Source organism: Mastigoproctus giganteus, chromosome 7 (assembly GCF_048544385.1).
Source record: "Mastigoproctus giganteus isolate SK-2022 chromosome 7, ASM4854438v1, whole genome shotgun sequence".
NCBI lineage: Eukaryota > Metazoa > Arthropoda > Arachnida > Uropygi > Thelyphonidae > Mastigoproctus > Mastigoproctus giganteus.
Window position 1 is genome coordinate 235,420,361 of NC_143581.1, and position 26,237 is coordinate 235,446,597.

At 38.1% G+C, this 26,237-nt stretch overlaps 1 protein-coding gene across 1 annotated transcript in view; it reads left to right on the forward strand.

The window, feature by feature from the left end:
- Positions 1–711: 711 nt before the first annotated feature.
- The window catches only part of LOC150083781 (EF-hand calcium-binding domain-containing protein 6-like), a 208,138-nt gene continuing 182,612 nt past the window's right edge, over positions 712–26,237 (forward strand). Inside the window, exons 1-3 of the mRNA XM_090378599.1 lie at positions 712–769; positions 1,564–1,691; positions 22,760–22,879. Coding sequence (XP_090234725.1) covers positions 712–769; positions 1,564–1,691; positions 22,760–22,879 — 306 coding nt within the window. The remainder of the gene's footprint in view (positions 770–1,563; positions 1,692–22,759; positions 22,880–26,237) is intronic.

A 26,237-nucleotide genomic window follows, 5' to 3' on the forward strand; every position in this document is an offset into this window, starting at 1 on the left:
GCAATTTTGCTAGCAGGGACATGGAGGTGATTATCCCGTTAAACAAGGCACTGTACACAGTACGCTAAGTGTGGTCAGGCCACACTTAGCGTACTGTGTACAGGTCTGGAGGCTTCATTTTATGAAGGATGTAGAGTTGCTAGAACAAGTATAAAGAACGGCAACAAGATTGGTGAGGGGAACAAAGGGGTGCTCTTACCAAGAAATTCTTAAGTTCTGCAAATTGCAGTGCCTGGAGAGTAGGCGCCTGCTAGGTGATCTGATTGACGTGTATAAGTCATTGAATGGGTTGAGCAAGTTGAATGCTGATGGGATTCTTCATCTTGCCAGATTAAGAACCTCAGGGTGCACAGATTCAAACTGAGGAAAGATAGTTTTAGAATAGATGTACAGAAATTTGCCTTTAACAAGCTCTACAACATCATCAACCTTTGCCCCTGGCAGACATACCCTGGTCTTGTTCCACCTATCCTTTTTATATAGCATGTTCTCCGTTTCCCTGACAATAGAATCACCAACTACTAGTTCCTGTGGGACCAGGGCATTCTGCCTTGGGGGTTTTAACTTTTGGCCGTGAAGGGACATTGTAACACGATCCAATCATGTAACTGTCGCAATTGAAGGTGGTGCAATAAAAGACCCCTCCACCTCTCTCTCTCTCACACTCACACATAACTGTATAGTGATGTTATTAGTCTTAATTTCCTTGCCATGTATGCTTTCTATCTTGAATCTATGAAGACACTTTTTCGTGTCAATTTGTTATCTAGTAAGTTGGTTGTCTTAAATTCTCTCTTAAATCATGTTCATTTTGTTTGATGTATAGAAACATTCTGCAGTCTGACATCAAGTTATGTCTACTGTGGGCAGTAGAGAGAGAGAACTTGATGTCAGCCACAAAATGTACAAAATTTGATTGCTACAACATCAAAATGTATATGAACTTTGCTAGTAGGGATAAAGTTGTTTGTTTGTTATTTGGTTTTTAGGAGCATTAGCAACTAAGGCCATATTGCTCCGGGATATGTGGTGGTCATTCCCTGACCTTTCCGTATCCTTCTTATTTGGTGGTGACGGGCTCGAACCCCGGTCTAATTAAGAAGCGTGTGCTATGCACTGCTGCTCCTTCCCACCTGGTTACGGAGGCGCCTGGATAAAGTTGTAATTATTCCTTTATATAGAGGCTTTGAACATTGTATATATGGTTTGGAAACTGTGGTTTGTGGAAAGATATGGATTTGCTGAAAAGGTATAGCAAAGAATAGCAAGGTTATTTATTAACATAAGGAAGCAAAGCATTTCTATAGAAGTTGAGAGGCTGGGGGAAGTGAAAAACCTGTTCTATCAATTTGAAAGTTTAGATCGAAACTAAGATCCCAACTCTTTACTCCCTTCCAATCTTTATAAATACTTTGCTCTTATGATAAAACGTTTAATGAAGTTTTTGATATCTGAACGTAAAGGACGTAGTGAGTATCAAAGTTATCATTTATAGCCAGTCTTGAATATTCTAATTAATGTGTGCTTTATTATATAAATTGAACTTTTGTTTTATATTTTCAGCTTCAATCTCAGAATTGTCTTCTTTTCGTTCATTTCCAACTTATTGTCCAAATCCCAATCTTACGCTGAATGATATAAAGTCAGTTATAACTGAACAGATGAAGCTTAGGTATAAAGATATATTGAAGGTTAGTTAAATGTATTATGAGAACACTGTAGAAACTTAATTTTATTATATAAATTTTCTGTTGTTTAAGAATAAAATAATTATTAATAAAATTTATACCTTTGCTTCCTTGTTGTTCTGTTTGTAGTTAATAATTTTTTTAAATTAAGAATCAAAATTTCATTTTTATTATGAAGTATAAACAGGCTGGAAACTAGCAGCAGTTGTAATGATAACAGTAATGCATTTTATTAAAATTAAGTACAGTCAAACTTGGTTATAACGAACATCAAGGGACCGACAAAATTTCTTCATTATAACCGTTACTCATTATATCAGTGATGAGTTAAATCTGCCTCCTAATTTTTTTTAATTCTCAATAACTTGATAAAAAGATAGATTCAAAAAACAAAAGAAATATTAGAGAGAAAAATATAATACAGTATTAGTAAATACCTACATATAATTTGTATTAATATGCTTGTATTCGGTTTTTAAATCGATCCAGCCAACTGTTGTTACATACAAAATCATCATGTCCAAATTGTTTAGCAGATTTATCTGCTTGGGCCTCCAAGATCTGATTGTCTATTGATAATGCTTCATCGGCATTTGTAACTTCGCAATTTCTAATTTTTTTTTTTTTATCGGTTGTTCTTTACCAGTGCCAATATGTAAACATGTTTATTCTTCCACAATGTCATTGCTGTTGAAGAGGACAAAAACATTTTACACACTTCAACATTTTTTGCACCATGTTCTAACCCACGAATAATTTCGACCTTTTTGCGAATCGAGAGACACTTTCTTTTGATAGTAGACATGTTTCCGAAGGAAGGAAGGGTTCGTTTTTAACTGATTTTATTTAAAACGACAGTAAAGTAATCTGCATACAAAGTTCTTAGACATTCCATTGACAAAATTCTTGAAAAGTCTTGAAATGCATACAAAATTCTTAGAAGTCCCAAAATAAATTTATGGTTCAGTGAATACAAGACAATCTGTAAATAGGGTAATGTGACAAGCAGAACACCAATGCACTATTGTATAGTTCCCGTCCCCGAAAGGTCAAGGTTATCAACCGACCGCTAATCCGATGCATTGCAGGTGGTCATAAAAGTTAAGCCGCCCTTTTCATTTTTTTCTATTCCAAGTATTGGGTTTTTTCAACTCCGAGCAATTAAGAATGTTTGCATAGTTACCAAAATTTAACTCACGAATAATTTCGACCTTTTTGCGAATTGAGAGACACTTTCTTTTGTTAGTAGACATGTTTCCGAAGGAAGGAAGAAAGGGAGGGTACGTTTCTAACTGATTTTATTTAAAATGACAGTAAAGTGATCTGCATACAAAGTTCTTAGACATTCCATTGACAAAATTCTTGAGAAGTCTCGAAATGCATACAAAATTCTTGTGGCATCTCCATAGCCAGGTGCAGCAGTGCGTAGCACATGCTTCTTGATTAGACCCGGATTCGAGCCCATCACCACCAAATACGGAGGATGCGGAAAGATCAAGGAATGACCACCGCATATCCCTGGAGCAATATGGCCTTAGTTGCTAATGCTCCTAAAAACCAAAAAACAAACAAACAAACAAAATTCTTAGAAGTCCCGAAATAAATTTATGGTTCAGTGAATACAAGACAATCTGTAAATAGGGTAATGCGACAAGCAGAACACCAATGCACTATTGTATAGTCCCCGTCCCCGAAAGGTCAAGGTTAATGCGTTGCAGGTGGTCATAAAAGTTAAGTCGCCCTTTTCATTTTTTTCTATTCCAAGAATTGGGTTTTTTCAACTCCGAGCAATTAAGAATGTTTGCATAGTTACCAAAATTTGTACGACGTATCTGTGTAGTATGCTCATTATAACAGTGAGCGATTGTATGGGAATACGCATAAATTTAAATCATTATGGCTTTTTGCTCGTTACAGCCGTGATCTCGTTATTTCCGTGCTCTTTATAACCAAGTTTGACTGTATATGAAAATGGACAGGATTTAAATTTTAAATCTAATGCTATGCCATGCTCAGCTTAGCTGGATATGATTTATCAACTTGACTGTCCATTATGTGTGATTCAAGCTCGCAACTCCTTTTTCTGAATCGTATCTTTCTTTGGTACACAACCACAGTAAGTATAGTTGAAATTATGAAATACCAAAAAAATCTAAGCAATAATGGGTTTTATAAAATTGCAATTATTAAAAATAAATTGACTACCGTTCAATTGTGCTAGAAATTCATATTATTATATCCATTCCAGCAGATCCTTCCTACTTGAAATAGATCCTGACTGTATACAAAGCCAGGCTAAGGACAAGAGGGACACCTTCTGTCCAGACCCTAAACTGCATATAATTGGTCTAAACAATATTCGCTCCTTTTATTCTTAATTATTACAAGTATTTAAGAATAAAGTAATATTACTTCACTTATTACAAGCATGAGATCAGCTGTTTCCTTACTTGAGTTAGTTTTAGTATTAATACTGGCAGTAGAGTGCAAAGAAGTCAAATGCTTTGCTATGCCAGCCAGACAAAAAAACAAAAAACACCACACTAAGTGGTTCCCCTCCTCCCACGGTAATGATTTAGGAGGCCTTTAAATTTTCTCAAATCGTCTTTGTCAAGTACCTGTGGAGGGAACTTATTCCAGTGATTAATTACTTGTTATTTAAACGCAGAAAAATTCATATTTCTCTTACCCCCAGTCAGAACCATATAAACATCAATAAGATCCTCTCTAAGGTAACCTAATTTTAATCAGCTAATTTTAAATGAGGAAATTTTAAATGGAAGCATTCAAAGAAATAATCATAGAAGCCAATATGCATTTGTACCAGCTAATATACTATTCAAAGTATAGATCTAAATAGATATCAGATGAACTAGCAAGGCTCATTGCAGAGAATTAGAATTAGTAGAGGCATATGATGCAAGAAAGCAAGCTTATGCAGCATCAGCCAAAAAAAAAAAAAAAAACCCCTTCCACTTCACCCCTCCATTCGTTCGAAATACCTGTCCAGCTGAGCCTTAAATTTATTTAGGCTATCAACTTCCACAACAAGGGATGGAAGTCTGTTCCACCAACCAACTACCCGCTGGCTAAAGGCAAATTTCCGCACATCTATCCTACCTCTGTCTTTCCTCAATTTGAATTTATACCCTCTAAAGTGATTATTCTGAGCAAGAGGCAGTATCCCATCAGCATTGAGCATGCTCAAACCATTCAAGGCTTTGTACACCTCTATCAGATCATCTCACCGGTGCCTAGTCTCCAGACACTGTAATTTGCAAAATTTAAGCCTTTCTTCGTAAGAGCAACCCTTCATTCCGTTCACTAACCTTGTTGCTGTTCTCTTTACTCGTTCCAGCAGCTCTACATACTTCTTGAAATGAGGCCTCCAGACCTGTATACAGTACTCAAGGTGCGGCCTGACCATTGCTTTATACAAGGGAATAATCACCTCCCTATCCCTGCTAGAAAAATTCCTGTATATCATTGATAAGACACCATGAGCTTCTCTTGCAGCCCGTCTGCACTGCTCAGAGAACTTCATATCTGCCTGCACAATTACCCCCAGGTCCTTTTCATTCTCTACCACTGTCAGTCTAGTACCACAGAGTTGATACGCTGCTCTGGGGTTGCTGTTTCCCATATGTAGCACCTTACATTTGTCAATGTTAAAATTCATTTGCCACCTCTCAGCCCATCTGCTCAACCTTTCCAGATCCTGTTGCAGCAGCATAGCATCAGTAGCGTCCTTAACAACCCTGCCAACCTTTGTATCGTCTGCAAACTTGGACATTAAGCCTGATATACCATCATCAGTATTATTTATATATACAGAAAACAACAATGGACCCAACACTGAACCCTGAGGGACTCCACTAATAACATTAGTCCACGATGAGCTGTGTCCATTAATTACCACTCTCTGTCTTCTGCCACTCAACTATCCCTTTATGCATAGCAACAATTTGCCACCAATGCCACACTGCTCCAATTTGTGCAGCAGTCTTCCATGTGCAACAGTATCAAAAGCCTTTCTAAGATCCAAATATATAATATCAAAGTTATTCCCTGCATCCAATTCTTTTGTGACTACATCATTGTATCCAATCAAATTGGTTAGGCAAGACTTTCCCTTAACAAAACCATGCTATATCTGAGCTATAACTGAATTCTTGTCAAGATAATCCTGCAGTGCTTCTTTAACCAGTGCTTCCATTAATTTTCCTGGAACAGAAGTTAAACTCACAGGTCTATAATTACTTGTGTCAGCCTTTGATCCTCCTTTATGAATTGGGGTCACATTTGCACATCTCCAGTCTGTGGGCCTCCCCTGAGTCCAACGAAGCTCTCATAATTATGGCTAACAGATTGCTTACTTCCTTTGCTGCCTCCTTTAATATAACTGGATAGATCTCATCCACCCCAGGTGCCTTTCTTGTATTTATCTTCAACAATTTCTCCTCCGCTTTACTCTCAATTATTACAAGATCATCTAGCTTCCTGCCAGTGTTTACTTCATCTATGGCATTCCCTTTCCTGAATAACTCCTCATGTGTGAATGTAGATGCAAAATATTGATTTAGTTTGTTAGCTACCTGAGCAGGATCATGAACAGTTGAACCATCGATATCAAGGGGACCAATCTGATTCATCCCCTTCCTTCTAGAGTTTACATAAGTAAAGAACTCCTTGCTGTTTTTCTTTGCATCCCTTGCCAAAGATTTCTCGTAATCTGCCTTCGCCTGCTTAACCTCCTTTGTAACTTGGTTACAGATCAACTTATATCTATCATAGGCTTCTGTGTCACATGTTAATTTATATGTATCCCATGCATTTTTCTTCTCTGCCATATGTCTCATTAGTTCATCTGACATCCATTTAGGCCTGAACCTTGAACATTATTTCTTAGTTGGTATGTAAAGCCTAGTAGCTTCCAAGATAAGTTCTTTGAATGCTTCCCATTTTAAGTTTTCTGTTGGTAACATCATCAGTTGGTCCCACTGTATAGAATTTAAATACTGTCTCAGACCACCGTAGTTGCCTTTACGAGAGCAGTAACCCTTCCCTCTACCCCTCATGGTAGTTACCTCCTTGAGTAAATCGCACTTCAGCACACTGTGATCACTGCCACCTAGTGGTTCCTGTATCTGCAGATTCTTAATGCATGAAGAATCACTACTGATAATCAAATCAAGAGTATTGCTCCCTCTAGTTGCCTCCCGAACATGCTGATTTAGAAAACAATCATCCAGTAAATCCACAAAAGCCTTGCTAGTGTGTGAGTGACCAACCCACAAATTCCAGTCAATATCTGGGAAATTAAAATCCCCCATTATAAGACTCTTTGATTTACTGGCCCACTCTATTTCTTTGTACAGTTTCTTATTATACTCATCAGAGTCATTAGGCCTATAGCACACTCCTGCTCTCAATTTTGATCTTCCAGTGCTTATGTCACACCAAACTGACTCGACACTGCACTGTCCAGCGATGTCGACTGGCTTCACTTCCTTGGATTTTATGTGTTTCTTAACTAATAGCATAACCCCTCCTCCTTCCTATCCTGTCTATCCTTTCTGTAGACATTGTACTCCCCAAATTCCAGTTCTGCATTACTTATATCTGTGTGACACCACGTCTCTGATATCCAACAATATCCGCCTTTGATGCTTTGAGCAATACCTCAAATTCATCAAATTTATTTACCAAACTCCTAGCATTGGTGTACACGCAAGTATACATGCACCTGTTCTTTTTCTTAGCTACCCTAACACAACCCATGTGTTTACTTGTACCCCAATGACGCCCAGCAGTCTCTGAAATATCCTGCATCTTATTTCCCAAGCTGCTGCTCATTCCAATAGAAGCAGTGCAAGAATCACTTTCACCTCTGCCAGTGGCTACTGTTAATCTATTAGTCCTTGTATCCCCCCAATCTAGCAGTTTTCCGACCCACCTAACACTGCCTCGATAGTATCAGCAAACATTCTTGCACCCTTTCTATTTAAGTGTATCCCATCTAGGGCTTGCAAACCGGTTTTATAAACCGGTTAAATCCGGTTTTCATATTGAGTTGTTAAAACCGAAACCGAGCTTCTAAAACCGGATTCGAATATTTTCTTAGTTAGCCCTCGAATATAGTTTTTTGTTACGCACATTTTCTTTTGTTTGTTCGTTTGTCTGGATTGTTCAACTGCTTTATGTTTTAAACATGTTTTTTTATTTTATTTTATTTTAAGGTACGAATATCACGGGCAAGTGGCTCAAATCTAGGAGGGTACCTTTTATCTTCCCACCTGTATCATGGCACGATGCAGGTGTACTCATTTACGACTGAGCGAGTCGGAGCGATAGCGTAAAAGAAAATGCTGAACATTTCTCTGTTCCATCTATCAAGTTCGCCAGGCAAGTTATGGAACGCACCTTATTGATGGTTACCCACTAGAAACAGATTCGCTGAATATTGCATCAAATTTCAATCGTAGAAAGTTTTTTGCTTCTTTATTCCTATTAAATTTGCGATCAAATGTTCTCCAAAAAGCAGCTTCACCAAATTTAGCTTTTATGTAATTTTGAAAATATAATAGATTTAATTGGGGAAAAAAAAAATTGCGAGTAAATAAATAAAAAATTTCTTTCGTGAAAAATTTGAAACTTGCCTCGTTTAGACTCTTCATTCAGTGCTTGCGGGAGTGACGCATAGTATTGTGCCTTTGTTGTCTTCAATATTTTTATTTAAAATTGTCGTTGATATAAATTCCTACTAATTAATATTTATTACTTTTAATTTGTCTAAGATGAAATCAAATGTATGGAATTATTTTGCTCGAAAAAGCAAAGATGAAGCACAATGTTCGAAATTTCAGAAGATAATGAAGTTGTCTGGAGGATCTACATCATCTTTAATGTTGCATTTAAAGAAAATGCATCAGACTGACATTAAACAAGATAACAGTGAACCTCCCATAAAAATGGTAAGAACATTAGAAAACTTATCGTTAAAAAATCTATGGAAGAAGAGATTTCAAAATTTGCCGCTTTAGATGGATTTTCTTTTAATTCAGTTTCCAAGAGTGAGTTTATAGAATCAAGCCTTCACCTTCAGAGAAATAAATACGATAGATTACCACCAGCCTCAGTGAATGGAATTAAAAATATGGTTCTGAATTATTATAAAACTAAGAAAGAACTCATTCAGCATTTCAAAAATTCATTGGTTTTGGGTAAATGGTATTCATTGACTCTAGACGAATATACGTCTATACAAAATAAAAAGTATATGAATATAAATGTGCATTCAAAAGACAATCATTGGTCGTTAGGTCTTATTGAGATTAATGGTTCACTTGATAGCAGAAGAACTGAGCAGATTGTGAAGGGACACTTGAAGGAATTTGGTTTGAACTTGGATGAGGATATTGTTGCCTGCACCACCGATGGAGCAGCAATGATGATTAAGTTTGGCAAACAAATTACGCCTAATCATTTTGATTAAGCCCATTGTATACATCTGTCAGTTATAGATGTATTTTATGAAAAAGCAATCAATTATGGTGCCACAGTCTCTGAGTCTCTCAAAGACAATGAAGAAAATGAAAATAATGAGGAAAGTAGTGATGATGAAGAAAGCCAGCAAGGCATGCTTTATCAAACCGACTTTACCGATGAGCTCATTTGTTTCTTCAATCCAATGGCCAATGTTGCACAAACTATTAACAAAGTTAGAAAAATTTGCAAGCTTTTTCGAAAATCGCCTACCAAAAATGACATATTACAAAATTTTGTTAAAGCAAAATTTAATGGGAAAGAATATAAATTTATATTAGATTGCAAGACTAGATGGGATAGCACATTCTATATGATTGAGAGATTTTTGAAATTGAAAAATTGAATTCCAAATGCTCTATGTGCAGTACTGTCAACTGAAGCTGTGTCTGACGATGACTGGAAAACACTTGAATTGCTACGTGAAACTTTGCGACCAGTTGAAATGATTCTGAAGTCTGTAACCTCAGAAGATAGAGACTTACTTAAAGCAGTCTTCAATAGAATTTCTGCTTGCTAAGCTTGATACAGCAGAAAATCCATTTGCTTTAAAGTTTCACCAAAGCCTTTTGCAGTGTTACAATGCAAGACGAAATTGCCAAATTGTGGCTTTGCTGAGCTATATACACAACCCCAAAAAGTTTAGGAAAGAAGATTCACATTCAAGAACTTTTGATTTTCCAAGTAAGCAAGTTTTGAAAAAGCGTGCTGAAGAGATTTATCAGAGATTATTTGCAAAACATTCTGAAGGAGTCTTAGCGTTGAATGAAGAAACTGAAAATAAATGAACTGTTCTTTTAGAAGAAAACAAAGACTCGTCTAGTTCCGATGTTGGAGATACACTCGTGTGAGAGTATGATAGTGTAATAAAGAGATTAACTGAAGAGGCTTCAAAATATCCGAGTGAATTGGAAATCAGCAAAGAATTTAAAATTTTGGAGGCAACTAGCAGTAGAAGTGAAAAGCTGGAGAAAGTTTATAGAGCACTGCTGACCATTAAACCAAGTGTCCAATCTGAGAGAGTGTTTTCGATCACTGGTCTCTTTAACACAAAAGTAAGGCCAAGTCTATCAGGAAAAATGCTTAATATACTGTGTTTTTTAAAGGATCATTTTCAGAAAAAAGAATACTTACTATACGAGAAGATAGTTTTTATTCAAAGGATTTGAATACAATTTGTAATTTTGTGTAATCTCAGGCTGATTACTTTTTTGGAGCATTTTAATTTTTTTTATTTTTTCTACTATGAGAGGTGATAGACTTTGTTTAAAAGATTTGATTACGATTCGTACAATCTACCCAAGATAAAATAAATACCTGTATTATAAGCTTTTAATTATTTTCCCTAAGCCTGAGATAATCGGTTTTAAAACCGGTTTTAAAAGTAAACTTCGGTTAAACTTGGTTTTGAAATTTCTCGGTTTTATGCAAGCCCTAATCCCATCCATGTAGAAGCAGTCTCTCCTGTTAACAAGTACAGACCAGGCTGAAAAAAATTCTACCCCTTGAGCCTTGCACAATCTTTCCATGGCCGAATTGATCGACAGGGCTCTCATCATATACTCCCTCCTATCGTGTCTGGGCAGAATTGCAGACACTTTCAAATTCAACCCTAATTCACGGCTTTTTTTCAACAGTGACCTGTACTTGTTAAGTAATTCTGCCGGTCTCCTACTCTTAATTAAATTAAAATAATTAATTAAAATGCATTGATTAATTAAAATGCATGAGATGCATAAAAATTATAAGGTGGTACAGAATCTCATAGTAGATATAAAATAGTCTGTAATCAAGTAACCAAAGATTTCTCATAATCTGCCTTAGGCAAGCTAAGGCAGATTATGAGAAATCTTTGGCAAAGGATACAAAGAAAAACAGTAAAGATTTCTTTACTTGTGTAAACATTAGAAGGAAGGGTATAATCACATTGGTCCACTTGATATTGGTGGTTTAACTGTTGCTGATCTTGCTCAGGTTGTTGACAAACTGAATGAGTATTTTGCATTTACATTCACATATGAGGAATTCTTTAGGGAAGTGGCTGCCAGGAGTTTATCAAACACCAACAGAGAGGTAAGGATTTTGTAATAACTAAGAGAAATTCTTGAGATTAAACTTAAGAAAGGCACCTGAGATGGATGAGATCTATCCAGTTATTTTAAGGGATGCAACAAATGAGCTAAGCAAATTGATAGCCATAATTATGAGAGCATCCTTGGATTCAGGGAAGTTCCTAGTGAATTCAAATCTCTTAGCTTGACTTCTGTTCCAGGGAAAATAATGGAGTCACTGGTTAAAGAAGTAATGTAGGACCATCTAGACAGGAGTGCAGCTATACCTCAGTCACAGCATGGATTACTTAAGGGGGAAGCTTGTTGGACTGACTTGATTGGATATTACACTGGTGTGCAAAACTTAAGGACCAGTCAGGTTTTCAGCTGTAACTTCTCATAGGAGTGGCCTGGATATGGGAAAAGCATACCAAAGGAACCTTGTGAGGTACAGAAATGATGTTATTTAAAGGCAGCGACAACCACAGAAACAAAACGGTACAAGGTATGTTCGTGCCAGACGGCAGCTGGGATTTCTCCCATCTCCGCGTGTGTTTCGCTGTATCGAGGACAGTACACTGTCAAGCCAGAGACTTGAAAGTGTGTGGGCCGTGTCTGTGCAGTGTGATATGTTGTGCCCATTGTTTGTCTGGCTTATTGGCCGCCAGGCCCCTAGGGGGCCCCGACGTTGCCCCTACCTTGCCACGTGGAGGCTAGCCGGGTGTATCCAGTATCACAACAAATTGCTCTAGCAGGTCCTGCCACCTAGTTTCCTGGGATTTCAGTGGCTAGGACCTATAAAAAAAAAGAAAAAAAATATGCATTTGACATTAATGCTTAATGGGATTGCTGTTAGGAAATCGCTGGTTGGGGTTGAACGCTGAAGAGATGTGTTAAAGGCCTAATAGGTCGGGCAAAATTTTGATGTTATTAAATTTAGACATATGAGGCTATACGCTAGATAAAAGCTAATAGTGTTAGTTGTCTTAGAGATTTACACGAAGTCGGTAGAATTTAGACGTTGATTAGAATTTGGCGGCATTGTTAAGGGTGTACTCGGTCGATTTAGTGAGAGAAGGGGGGGAGACTGAAGACTGGGGGAAACCAGATAGAAGAATAGGGACGATAAAGTAGGCATCCCCAAAGGGGTCAGTGGAGATGAGCCCCACCAGGTGAAGTATGGGGGGTAGGCAGGGAGGAGAGGAGACAGAGATCAGTCTCCTCCCTCCCCTGCCCGGAGATGGGGTTTTAAAGGGAACCAGGTTAGAGTACCCAGTTCAGATCGCCAATGGCGTGTTGACAGCAAAGCCGCAGAATGTCTTTGTCGGTGTCATGTCCAAGCAGTGTCAAATCCGGTATGAAGGTCAAGCTGCTTATCCTGTTCCAGGGGGATATATTAGCTGGCAGTGGGGAACCCAACAGGCGAGGGGGTGGAAGAGACACACATTTACTTCATTCATAATTTGCATTCTCGCTCTACTTGCATTCTTTTTTTTTTTTTTTTTTAATACTTTTTTCTTATTTTATAATTTTTTCCCAAGTTTTTTATATATATATATATATATATATTTTTTTTTTTTTTCACTCAACTCATCTTTTTCTCACACACCAGGAGGGGATGCAATGATGTGTAGTGTAAATTTAAATACTAATTAAAACTAGGGTTAGTGTGTACTTAACTGTAGCATTTATGGTTTGTGTTCTTTTTCTCACACGCTTACACTTTTATTCATTCTTCTAGCTCTCATCTCATTTATTCGACTCTTACTTTCTGCACTGCACTCTCTGGGCACCTCAACTTACTGTTATTCTTCAGTTGTGGTGCAGGCCTAGCCGCAAGTTGTTTTTTTTTGCAGGCCAGGGGAGAATGCAGTGATAGTGTTTATGTGGTTAGTAAATGTTTGTTGGTACAGTATATATAAAGTAATGTAAGTTATTTTTAACTTTGTATTCTTTTGGCCAATTACATTTGCTCTTCAACTCATTCCCATTCACTCTCTCTCTTTCTCTCATGCTAGGTCACTCTTTCTTTCACCAAAACTGCCATTTATTCCCTTTTACCATAATTCCTAGTTCACTCAGTGCCCAGCCTATTTATTCTATCTTTCATTTTCATTCATTCATTCATTCATTCTTCTTTCATTCTACATTGCATCTCCTTGCTACTAGCTTGCTGATATTTTTCAGTTAATCTGCTTCCCTGGCTGCCTGTACATCTCCATCCCCTACATGTTACTTATTTGGTGTGGGGCCCCAGGTTCCTACACTGGCAGGGTAGTCCTGGGGAGTTTTGTTATGTCAGGTTTCCGTCAGGGCGCAGAATACTGCTATCCTAACAGTTTTTAAGTCATCATCTGGGTGTGGTGGGAAACTTGGGCAATTTTACTATTATTATTTAATTGCTAGGGGGCTGAATTGCCATTCTTTGGATTATTCTGCGCATTTCGAATACTTTCTGTGTGAAAGATGTAAAACCTTTATAATTTTGCTCTTCTATGATGAACAGATGTTCTTCTCCCCTGGGAAGGGGACCAATCTGTGCTATTAGCTCTGTTCTGGGGATGTCATATATTATACATTCATATAGAATGTGTGCACAGTCTTCACTTTCGCCACAGGCGCAGTTTGGGTCATCGGTCAGGCCTAAGGAGGTTAGTTTTGCCTTTAGGGAGCTGGGACCTGTCAATATAAATGTTGTAAAAAGTCCAGGGGCATACCACTTAGGTGACTTTGGGCTAACCATTGACACCCGTGGCAGAAACCGTTTGGTAACGTTTATTTATTTATTTTTTGTCTGATGCTGCATAAGCTTGCTTTCTTGCATCAAATGCCTCTACTAATGCTAATGTAACCAGACCTCTGGTTTCCTGCTCCCACTTTGTTTGCCATAGCTCATGGAGCTTTGTGGCTATTCTTTTTCTTTCATCATTGAAGGTGTTGGTTGTATCAAGGGCTATTCCCAGAACAAAACGGTACATTACATTACATTAGAAATACCGGATCCTACCATTACCGGTGCCGTAGCACATCTATGGCTAGGATCTTATTTTCCTGGCAACTGAATCTTAGGTAACAATTTATTTATAAAATTAAAATTTAGAACTCAATTTTTAACTCAAAATAAACTTGTGACCACTTAGCCTATTCTGAGGAGCAATACATTTGGACCAGGTCTATGTATCCTGATCAGCATAGTTCCCGTCCCTAACCACGGGGAGGTTTTTTACAAACAAAACGGTACAGAGAGACTTTATTCAAAAATGGCAGCATAGTACAGGCTGCCATGAAATAGATGCATCACTGCCAAAGATGGAATAAAGGGAAGAGGCGGTCCTCAGTAGGAGATATGGCCACTCCCTAATGTTGATACAGGCTTTGCACCACCTGTTGGTGCCTTAGCCAAGGAGCAGCAGTGCGTAGCACACGCTTCTTGATTAGACCGGGGTTCGAGCCCGTCACCACCAAATACGGAGGATGCGGAAAGGTCAGGGAATGACCACCGCATATCCCCGGAGCAATATGACCTTAGTTGCTAATGCTCCTAAAAACCAAAAATAACAATAACAGTAGCACCACCTGTCCATGCTTAGAACAATGTTGTTGATAAGTTCTTGCGGTAACATCGTCCATTCCTGTCAGTGCCATTTTCAGCTGGTGAACATTTTCTGGTGGGTGTGGACGTGCTGCTAGGCATCTCCCCAGAGCGTCCCACATGTGTTTGATGGGATTTAGATCGGCGCGGGAAATGGGCAGGCCAATCCATACTAACAACGTCCTCACTTTCCAAAAGCATATCAACAGCTGCAGTGCGATGGGGTGTGGCATTATCATCCATAAATATGAACTCGGGGCCAATAGCATCTTGGAACAGGCTACATTGGGGATGATTACCTCAGTACAATAGCGTGCACCAGTTACAGTACCGCCTTCCAGTATCTGGAGTTGTGTACATCCATCCATGATATCGCTTCCCCAGACGAGAATACCTCGACTGCCATATCAATCCCTTTCAGTGATGTTTCCAGGGTGATACCGTGTGCCAACCTCTCACCAGATCAGCTGACATGCAGAATCGCTGCTGAGACTGAATCTACTCTCATCAGTAAAGAGTACCTTACCCCATTGTGCTGCTGTCCAGTCCTTGTGTTCGATGCACCACTGCAAACGGTGTCTCTGATGGGCAGGTGTTAAAGGGACACATCATTCCGGCTGTTGGGCAAACAGTCCACCTTTGTGGAGTCGCCTGGCTACAGTAAACTGTGTCCATTTGCAGCTGGTTTGTAATGGATCCCGCTGTCTGGTGTCAGTCCCTCTTGGCCTGTAGGAGTATATAGTGGTCATCATTGGGTGTTGTTTTTCGTGGACGACCACCACTGGTCTTTTGAAAAGCTGTACCTGTGGTTCTGAAGACCGACCATTCATGTGAGATGATGCTATGGGCGATACCGAACTTTGCAGCCACACTCCTCGCACTTCGACCTTCCTTGAGCTTCCCAATCTGGATGATTGGGAAGCTCAAGGAAGCACCAGGCGACTCTACACTTTATTCGACCCCGGATAAAGTCATCCAGATATCTACTTGCCATTTCATTGTCTGTAGCACTGTATGAAACCAATCGAAAACAGTTGTGCTCACCATTTCGTAATTTACACATATACTGCTGAACTGCTGCTTTTATCTGTTTATGTTGAGCCCTCTCATCACGATTCAGATTTTTGCATATGCACCAGCTTTCTACTTAACGGCCACAATTATGCAAATCACCACTGGCTGTTTCATTTGATTTTGTGGTTGTAACCTTTGGAAATAGTGTTGGTCCTTAAGTTTTGCACACCAGTGTATGATGCAGTCACAAAGGAACTGGATGCAAAAAAATTATTTTGATATCATATATTTGGATTTCAGGAAAGCTTTTATTACTTTTGTTATTGTATGCAGTACCCAAGATGTGACCTGACAATTGCCTTATGCAATGGGATATTCACCTCCTTATCCCTGTTTGTTTGTTGTTGTTTATTTGGTTTTAGGAGCATTAGCAACTAAGGCCATATTGCTCCGGGGATATGCGGTGGTCATTTCCTGATCTTTCCGCATTCTCTGTATTTGGTGGTCACGGGCTCGAACCCCGGTCTAATCAAGAAGTGTGTGCTACGCACTGCTGCTCCTGCCCACCTGGCTACGGAAGTGCCCCTTATCCCTGCTAGCAAAATTAATGTATATATATCATTGACAAAACCCCATTAGCTGTCCTGGCAGCCTGTCTGTACTGGTCAGAGAACTTCATATCTGAGTATACAATTACCCCAGATCATTTTCATTTTCCACTACCCTTAGTGTAGTACCCACAGTTGGTAAGTTACTCTGGGGTTACTTCTACCCATATGCAGTACTTTGCATTTGTCAGTGTTAAATTTCAGTTGCCACTTCTCGGTCCATCTGCCTAACTTTTCTAGGTCCTGTTGCAGCACTATCATTACTTTCATTAACAATCCTAAAACCTTTGCATCATCTGCAAACTTGGATATTAAGCCTGATATAACTCATCAATATCATTGATAAATATAGAGAACAACGATGGGCCCAACACTGAACCCTGGTTCTCTCTGTTGAACTCTCAACAGCTAATGTTGATTCCTGTGCTTTAATCTCTGTAATGCATTGGTGAGTAATGATGATAAATATTCCTGAATATTCTCACCATTATGTTTTACCTAATATGCTAACACTTCTTTTCTATAACAGTAAGTCATGAATAAATAAATATTTAAAATATATCACTGATGAGTTGCTTTTAAAATGCCCTACTTAAAAATTAAACTGAAATTACAAAAAGTGTATTCAATAATAATTATTCAGAGATGAAAACTGAGCTCTTATAATCTCTCAATCAAAGCACTTAACTGATGATTCAGATGTAGGCCAGCTTTTGATAGAATTTTTCTGCTTATGTTTGTGTACATTTGTGATCAGTATCAGAACAAAAAATAAGTTAATTTCTTTGAGAAGGATCTCCTAATATGAAAGCTTTGTAAATCATTGAAATCCTAAGAAAAACATGACTTAGCATTAGCATTAATAGAGGCATACGATGCAAGAAAGCAAGCTTATGCAGCATCAGCCGAGAAAAAAAAAAAAACAACGCTCCGATTTCACCCTTTCGTTCTTTCCAAATACCTGTCCAGCTCAGCCTTAAATTTATTTAGGCTATCAACTTCCACAACAAAAGATGGAAGTCTGTTCCACCAATCAACTACCCGTTGGCTAAAGGCAAACTTCCGCACATCTATCCTACAACTGTCTTTCCTCAATTTGAATTTATGCCTTGTCAGGTGATTATTCTGAGCAAGAAGAAGAATCCCATCAGCATTGAGCATGCTCAAAACCATTCAAGGCTTTATACACCTCAATCAGATCAACACGCAGGTGCCTAGTTTCCAAATACTGTAATCTGCAAAACTTAAGCCTTTCTTCGTAAGAGCAACCTTTTGTTCCATTCATTAGTTTTGTGCCCTTCTCTATACTCGTTCCAACATCTTTACATCCTTCTTAAAATGAGGCCTCCAGACCTGTATACAGTACTCAAGGTGTGGCCTGACCTTTGCCTTATAAAAGGGGATAATCATCTCCTTATCCCTGCTAGAAAAATTCCTGTATATCATTGACACGACACCATGAGCTACTCTTGTAGACCATCTGCACTGCTCAGAAAACTTCATATCTGCCTGCACAATTACCCCCAGGTCCTTTTCATTCTCTACCACTGTCGGTGTAGTACCACAGAGTTGATACGTTACTCTGGGGTTACTGCTTCCCATATGTATTACTTTATATTTGCCAATGTTAAACTTCATTTGCCACCTCTCAGCCCATCTGCCCAACTTTTCTACGACTTCCCCAATGTCACCTTGACATGTCTTATCAATTATTTTCGCGCGCACACACACACACACACACACACACACACACACACACACACACACACACACACACACACACACACACACACACACACAGTATTTTAACTCCTTCATCCACACACACACACATGCATATTAGGAATGGCAGGTGTAGAAAACATACAGCCACTGGCAACAACATTAGAAGCCTTTATTCAGTATTTGCTAGGGCCACCTTGTACCCATATTATATGTTGTACACATTGTGATATGGACTCCACTAGGTGTTTGAGTGAGTCTAGCTCTAGATTTGATCATACTTTCATCAGGATGTTTGCTTACTTTTGTACTGTAGTTGGTTGGGAACTGTGAAGTCAGACTTATTATAAATAGTGGTGGCAAATGATGCAAGAACGCAATCTTACATACTACAGCATCAGCCAAAAAAAAAAAAAACACAACACAAAACCACATTTTCCATTTCACTTGCCCATCCCCTCTAACATTTGTCTACTTCTTCCCTGAATTTATTCAAAATACCCATCTCTACAATACCAGATGGGAGTTTGTTCCAACAAACTCCCTTCTGGCCAAAGGCAAATTTCTACACATCTATCCTACAACCATCCTTCCTCAATTTGAATTTTTTCCTTTTGTGTGTTTTCTACATCTTCAATTCATTTTCATTTCTACACATTCAGTTCATACATATCCATACAATTCGTTTTCATTTCTACACATTCAGTTCATACAATTCATTTCTACACATCTGTCCTACACCTAATCTACACATCTATCCTACAACCAACGTGCCTCCGTAGCCAGGTGGGAAGGAGCAGCAGTGCGTAGCACACGCTTCTTGATTAGACCGGGGTTCGAGCCCGTCACCACCAAATACGGAGGATGCGGAAAGGTCAGGGAATGACCACCGCATATCCCGGAGCAATATGGCCTTAGTTGCTAATGCTCCTAAAAACCAAATAACTAACTAACTATCCTACAACTATTCTTCAGTTTGAATTTTTGCCTTTTGTGTAGTCTAAGCATGAGGAAGGATTCCATCAGCATTGATGGAATCCTTCAATCAGATCTCCTCACAGGTGCCTAGTCTCCAGATGCTGAAATTTGCAAAAATAGAAGCTTTCTTGGTAAAAGCACCCTTTTGCTCCCAAAACCAATCTTGTTGCTCTAATCTGAAATTTAAACATACCCACATTCTTCCTAAAATGGTAATTATTTAATTGCCTTATACAATGGAATAATCACCTCCTTATCCCAGCTGACAAAATTCCTTTATATGTCATTGACAAAATTCCCATGAGCTGTGTTGGCAGCCTTCTGCACTGCTCAGAGAACTTCATATTTGAGTACACAGTTACCCCCAGATCTTTTTCATATTCTGCTACCCAGTACAACACAGTTGGTACATTAATTTGGGATTACTGCTCCCATGTGAAGTGCTTTGCATTTGTCAATATTAAACTTCATTTGCTACTTGTCAGCCCATTTACCTCATTTATCTAGGTCTTGTTTCAGTAGCATACCTTGCTTACTGTGATTAACTACCCTGACAATCTTCATATCATCAGCAAGCTTAAACATTAAGCCTGATTTGCTTTCATCAGTATAATTAATAAATATAGAATACAACAATGGGTCCGGCGCAGAAGTCTGGGCACTACTGTGATAATAACATTACTTGAAGAAGGACAATGCCTCCCCCCCCCTCTCTCTCTCTCAACCTTCCCCCTTGCTCTTTAATGCCACTCTGCTCCAGTTTGTACAGCAGCCTTTTATGTGCAACGGTATCAGAAGCGTTTCTGAAATCTAAGTACATGATATCAAAATAATTTTTTAATTATTTTGATAATTGTGCTCTCATAATTGTGACTAAAGTTTTGATTATTTCTTTTTCTGCCTCCTCTAATATCCCCCCAGGTGCCTTTTTTACGTTTATCTTCAAATTTTCTCCTCTACTTTCCTTTCAGTTATCACAAAATCATTCAGCTCCCTGCCAGAATTTGACTCATTTCTGGCATCCCATCCCTAAAAAATTTCTTGTATGTGAACTTACGCTCTTACGAAGAAAGGCTTAAGTTTTGCAAATTACAGTGTCTGGAGACTAGGCACCAGCGAGGTGATCTGATAGAGGTGTATAAAGCCTTGAATGGTTTAAGCATGCTCAATGCTGATGGGATTCTTCCTCTAGCTCAGAAAAATCACCTGAGAGGGCATAAATTCAAATTGAGGAAAGACAGATGTAGGATAGACGTGTGGAAATTTGCCTTTAGCCAGCGGGTGGTTGGTTGGTGGAACAGACTTCCATCCCTTGTGGTGGAGGTTGATAGCCTAAATAAGTTTAAGGCTCAGCTGGACAGGTATTTTGAACGAACAGAGGGGTGAAGTGGAAGTGGGTTTTTTTTTTTTTTTTTTTTTTGGCTGATGCTGCATAAGCTTGCTTTCTTGCATCAAATGCCTCTACTAATGCTAATGCTAATGCTAACTTAGATGCAAAACACCCATTCTGTTTGCCTGCAACCTGAGCAGGATAATCAACAATTAATCCATTGATATATAGTGGACCATCGTGATTAATCCCCTTCCTTTTACTCTTTACCTAAATAAAGAAATCTTCACTGTTTTTCTTTGCATTCTTTACCAGACACTTCTCGTAATCTGTCTTGCTTGCTCTACCTCCTTTGTGATTTGATTTAAGACCAGTTTATATCTATTCCATACATCTGTATCATCTGACAATTTATATGAATTCCATGCATTTTTCTTCCCTGCCACAAGTCTCATCAGTTCATCTGACATCCGTTTAGGTCTGTGCTCCGAATTGTATCTCTTAGTTGATATAAAAAAAAATCTAGTAGCTTCTATGATAACATCTCTGAATGCTTCCCATTTAGAATTTGCTTTTTGTAACTTCATCAGTTGGTCTCATTGTACAGAATTTAAAAACTATCTGAGACTGCTTTAGTCACCTTTACAACAGCAAAACACTTTCCCCTGCTTTTGTCCGTAGTTACGTCTTAAATAAATCCCACATCAATAATTTGTGATTACTGCCACCTAGTGGGTCAATTATCTGCAGATTCTTAATGCACAAAGTGTTACTGCTGATTATAAGATCTAGAGTATTGTTTTCTCTTGTTGCTTGTCTAACATGCTGGTGTAGGAAACAGTCATCCAGTAAATCCACAAAAGTCTTGATATTGTCCAGTCAGTATCTGCAATTTTAAATCTCCCATTATAAGATATTCTGGTTTACTGACCCTCTCTATATGTCTGTTATGCTCATCACAGTCATTAGGCCTATTACACACTCCTACTTTCATTTTTTCCCCCCAGTGCTAATTGTCACACTAAACAGGCCACCCATATCCACTGGATAATACCCTTATTGACCATCCTTATTAACATACACCAAACATTCTCAATTTGATTCAGATCTGGAGAATTCCTTGGCCAGGGTTGGAAATTTTAGGTATGTCCCTTGAACCATGCAAAGCCTTAACTAGATCTCCTTGCAGTTGCTTAGTCTCCAGACTTTGCAGTTTATAGAACTAAAGCCTTTCTTGGTAGGAGAACCCTTTTGTTTCCGTTTCCCTAACTGATATCATTGCTCTTCTCTGCACCTGTTCCAACAGATCCACATTCATCCTAAAATGAGGCTTCCAGAAGACCTATATGCAATATTCAAGATGTAGCCTAACCATTGTCTTGTCCAACCGGATAATGACTTCCTTATCCTTACTGGCAAAAACTTGTTTATCATTTACAAAACCCCATGAGCTGTCCCAGCAGCCTATGTGCTGCTGAGAGAACACAACTGACTGCACTATTACCTTCAGAATTGATTCTCCACTTCCCTGAGTGTGGCGCCACACAATTGGTATGATTTTCTGGAGTTACTTCTACCATATGCAGTACCTTTTTTTGGAGTTACAGTTACCCATATGCATTACACAAAGGAAAACATAGGTGACATTAACAGAGATTACCCATGTTTCCCTTTGCATTGTTTACTTTAAATCTCTTCTGTTCTTCCACACTACATTGCATTGCTGGTGAAACAAGGGTGCCCAAATATAAAATTTTGGGGAGCAATAGATTGTTAGCTTTGGGCAGTATGTTGTCAATCACTGGAATAAATTGCCTCCCAAGGTAGTTGAATCATTGGTAGTATTTGATTATTACTTTTTAGAAATGGGCAAATTTGTAATTGAATTTTTTTTTTTTTTTTTTTTTTTGCTGATACAAAATAAGATCATTTACATGAATTATTTAGCCTGATTGATACTAATATTAATATATTTCTGCTCAAACTAGCAATTTCAAAAATTTAGTGAGAAAATTACTTTTCAGAAACGATGAAGTGGACAGCTAGAAACCCTAACAAGCAATTATTTTATAGTTGTTAACATAAAATATATGAATATATAAAAATATATATGTTTATATATTAATACACTCTTTTATCATATGATATGAAAAAAAATAGGTTTTTATTGATACTTATATCATTTAATAGCATGATATTAATTTTAAAAACTGTATGGTTTCTCTTTTTAGGCCTTTAAAAATTTTGATCAGCGAGGTACAGGAAGAGTTCTCCGTTCCCAATTAAAGCAAGTGTTGAGGACATTTTGTCTCCCACTTACTGCAGAGCAGTTTAATAGTTTAGCTGTAACAGTAAGTCCTATTTTTTGTTTTTTTAACCCTACTCAGAAATTTTACTTTCCTCAGTCAATATTCTTCTGAAAAAGTACGGTCTTAAATTCTATCTGTTTCTTCCCAAACTGCTTATGTGTATCATCTGATAAACATCCATTCACATTTTGTCTCCAAACTTAGGCAAACTTTTCTTGTTGGATTTCAATTTTTAGATGATAGTTTTCAGAAAATATTAAGGTATTTCCTAAAATATATAATCTATAGAAATTCAAGTTAAACATCAATAAGTATCAGTCTTCTTGGTCCATGCATGGTATTTATAGGTTCAGATAGCCTCTCAGGTTTGGAGTCTACATAAAACAAAAAAACAAAAGAAAAGAATAAATGCATGAAATTGAAGTCCCTTTCTATGGTAATCAGAGGCGGCTCGTCCAATGGCACTGTAGCATCCCAGCTATTTAAATATATATATACAGTGAATGAAGGTATATGAAATTTTATGAAGAACAATGCAATGCAATGAATATTTTTATTAACAGGACTCGCATAAAATATGCACACCCTCTATTTCCAGTAATCATTTCAATAATAAACAAATAAAAACACGAAATTGTTTCAAACTTTGAAGTTTAATTACCTGTAGGACCTCACTGTGCGCCAGGCAGTGACACATTTTGCATTCCCATGAACATCTGGTAGTTGGTTGCCATTGGCAACTTGCCAATATACGTTTTTTATAGGTGAAACGAATCAAAGTCACTGTAAAGTGTGCAGTGCAGGTTTCATTATTGACCATGATGGGTGTGTGGCCACAATGTCGATGTCTTTTTTGTTATTCGCCCGAATTCCCATTAAGTAACTAAATAATATCAGTGTTAAGTCAATACTCAACATTCAACAGTGTAATTTGTGATTATAGCTTAATTGTGAATTGAACTTGATAAGTTGAAGTTATATTACGAGTGGATGTGTAAGTAAAACATTATTTCTACGACACACGATTTTGTGAAATTTGATTTGATCATAGCCTCCATGCTTCCCCATGAATTAAATCACATGACAGTGAATAAACTTCAGAAACTTAGCTTTTCACAATTCTCTCCAAGAAAAAAATGCGATTAAAAAAGGCCGCCCACACTGAAGATTCACATTTCTCAGCGGGAAATAAGTAATAATAAGAAATATATTTGCAGTTTTAAAACTGAATGGTACCAAAAGAAAAGTTTGCTTTGTGGTTGTGAAGTTAAAAATGCATTGTTTTGTTTTCCATGTTTCCTGTTTGGAGGGTATTGTTATTATTTATTATTATTAATGGCCATATGGTACAAGGAAGCCTGAGGCTTATGCTGCACCAGCCAAAAAAAAAATTCCCAAGTTACCCCCTGAGAGAGAGAGAGAAGTAGAAAGGAATCACCAAGAAAGAGAAGAATGATGATATCCAGCTCAGGACCCTGGGTTTGCCAAGCCCATACTCACTAGGTGTGAGCCCCCGGGGTTAACGTGGACAAAAAGTGGATTTACAAACGTAAACAGAATGAAATAAAAACTCTAAAACATGAGAGTTCGAAGAAACATATTGATAATATGATTTCACTATCACTTTTAGGAAGCGTAAAGATTAAAGAACAGCTTAGTGAGGCCTACAAACTTTCGATCTGCAAACATAACAGAAAAGTTACCAAGAATCATGAGGTATTATCTAAAATAATAGACTGCATTAAATTTTGTGGATAGTTTGGAATTCCTTTACATGGACGTGATGAAAAAGACGATTCTAAAAATTCAGGAGTATTCAGAGGATTAATAAATTTCTCCTGTACATTAGATTCCAATTTAAAGCACCATTTAGAAAGTAATGCAGTATTTAGAGGCATTTCAAAAACTATTCGGAATGATATTCTTGACTGTTTGTGGCAAATATGCTGGAATTAAATAAAAAGAGCAATTAAAGAAGCTTCATTCGTATCTGTCATGGCTGATAACTCTGCCAGGAAAAGTGCACTAACTCGGCTAGACACTATCCATCACAGTGCCCTAAGAACTGCTTTAGGAGCATTCAGAACATCCCCTGTACAGAGTCTATGTATAGATGCACACGAACCTCCACTCCATCTTCGGAGGAAAATGTTGATCTTCAACTATGCAGCAAAAATACGGAGTCTTCCTTTTCATCCTATCTTTCCATATTTATTTGAGCCCCAATGGACCACATTTTATCAAAACAAACCTAACGAAAACAAGCCTATTGGGATAAGGTTGCTACAGTTAACACAATGTTGGAATCTAGTATGGGTAATGTCTTTCAGGAAATGAGCAATCACGACCCTCCGTGGTCTGATTATACACTGGTCTGTGACTTCTCATTCCAACAATGGGGGAAAAAGCAAGCAGCAGACCTTACCATCAGGAAACTCCATGCTGCACATGTCGCAGAAAATTCTCGGTGTCTTCAAATATATACCGATGGCTCGAAAACAAGTATGACAGTGGGCACAGCGGCAGTTTCTTCTATCTTTTCTACTTCTGTGTCCCTTCCAAAGGAATGCAGCATCTATTCTGCTGAACTGTGGGCGATTAAAATAGCTCTGGATCACGTGATTAATCTGTCCAGGAAGCGAATTATCTACTCCGATTCTCTGAGTGCAATAAAATCCATCCAAACCAATCCAACCCCGTCTTGAAGCAAATTAGATCACAGATTATTGCTTTACAAGCTGTAAACCAATCAGTCAGTTTCTGTTGGATACCAGGCCATGTAGGCATCAAAGGAAATGAATACACAGATCAAGCCACTAAACATCCAATCAATGTAAGATCTCCTAACTACCAAGTGCCATACACAGACGACAAATCAGTTATAAAAAACGTGTGTGAAGAGCAATGGTTGCAAATCTGGCAGGCTCAGTACAGCAATAAACTGCTTCAATTTAAACAGGAACCTAAGTTGTGGCCCTCAAGTATGCGATCAAATAGGCAAGAGGAGGTGATCCTGGCTAGGATGCGTATTGGGCATACGTATCTAACCCATATTTATCTCCTCAAGGGGGAAGATCTGCCTATTTGTACATTTTGTCAGACTACACTTACGGTGAGGCATATTCTAATAAATTGCAATCATTATAATAATTATCGAAACAAAATTTTCAAATCGCTTTCACATCTGCAAGAACCTTTGATGTTACCACATCTGATTGGAGACAATGCAAATCTAGCTGAGTTCTTTTATTTCTTAAAGCAGACGGGATTATTTTACAGATTTTAACTGGTAATTGCACTACCGAATAGAATCAGGCACAATATGGCCTTAGCAGCTCTTGTGCCATTAAACAACATATCAACCAACCATAACACAACAGATGTTTTAGATGACTTTTGA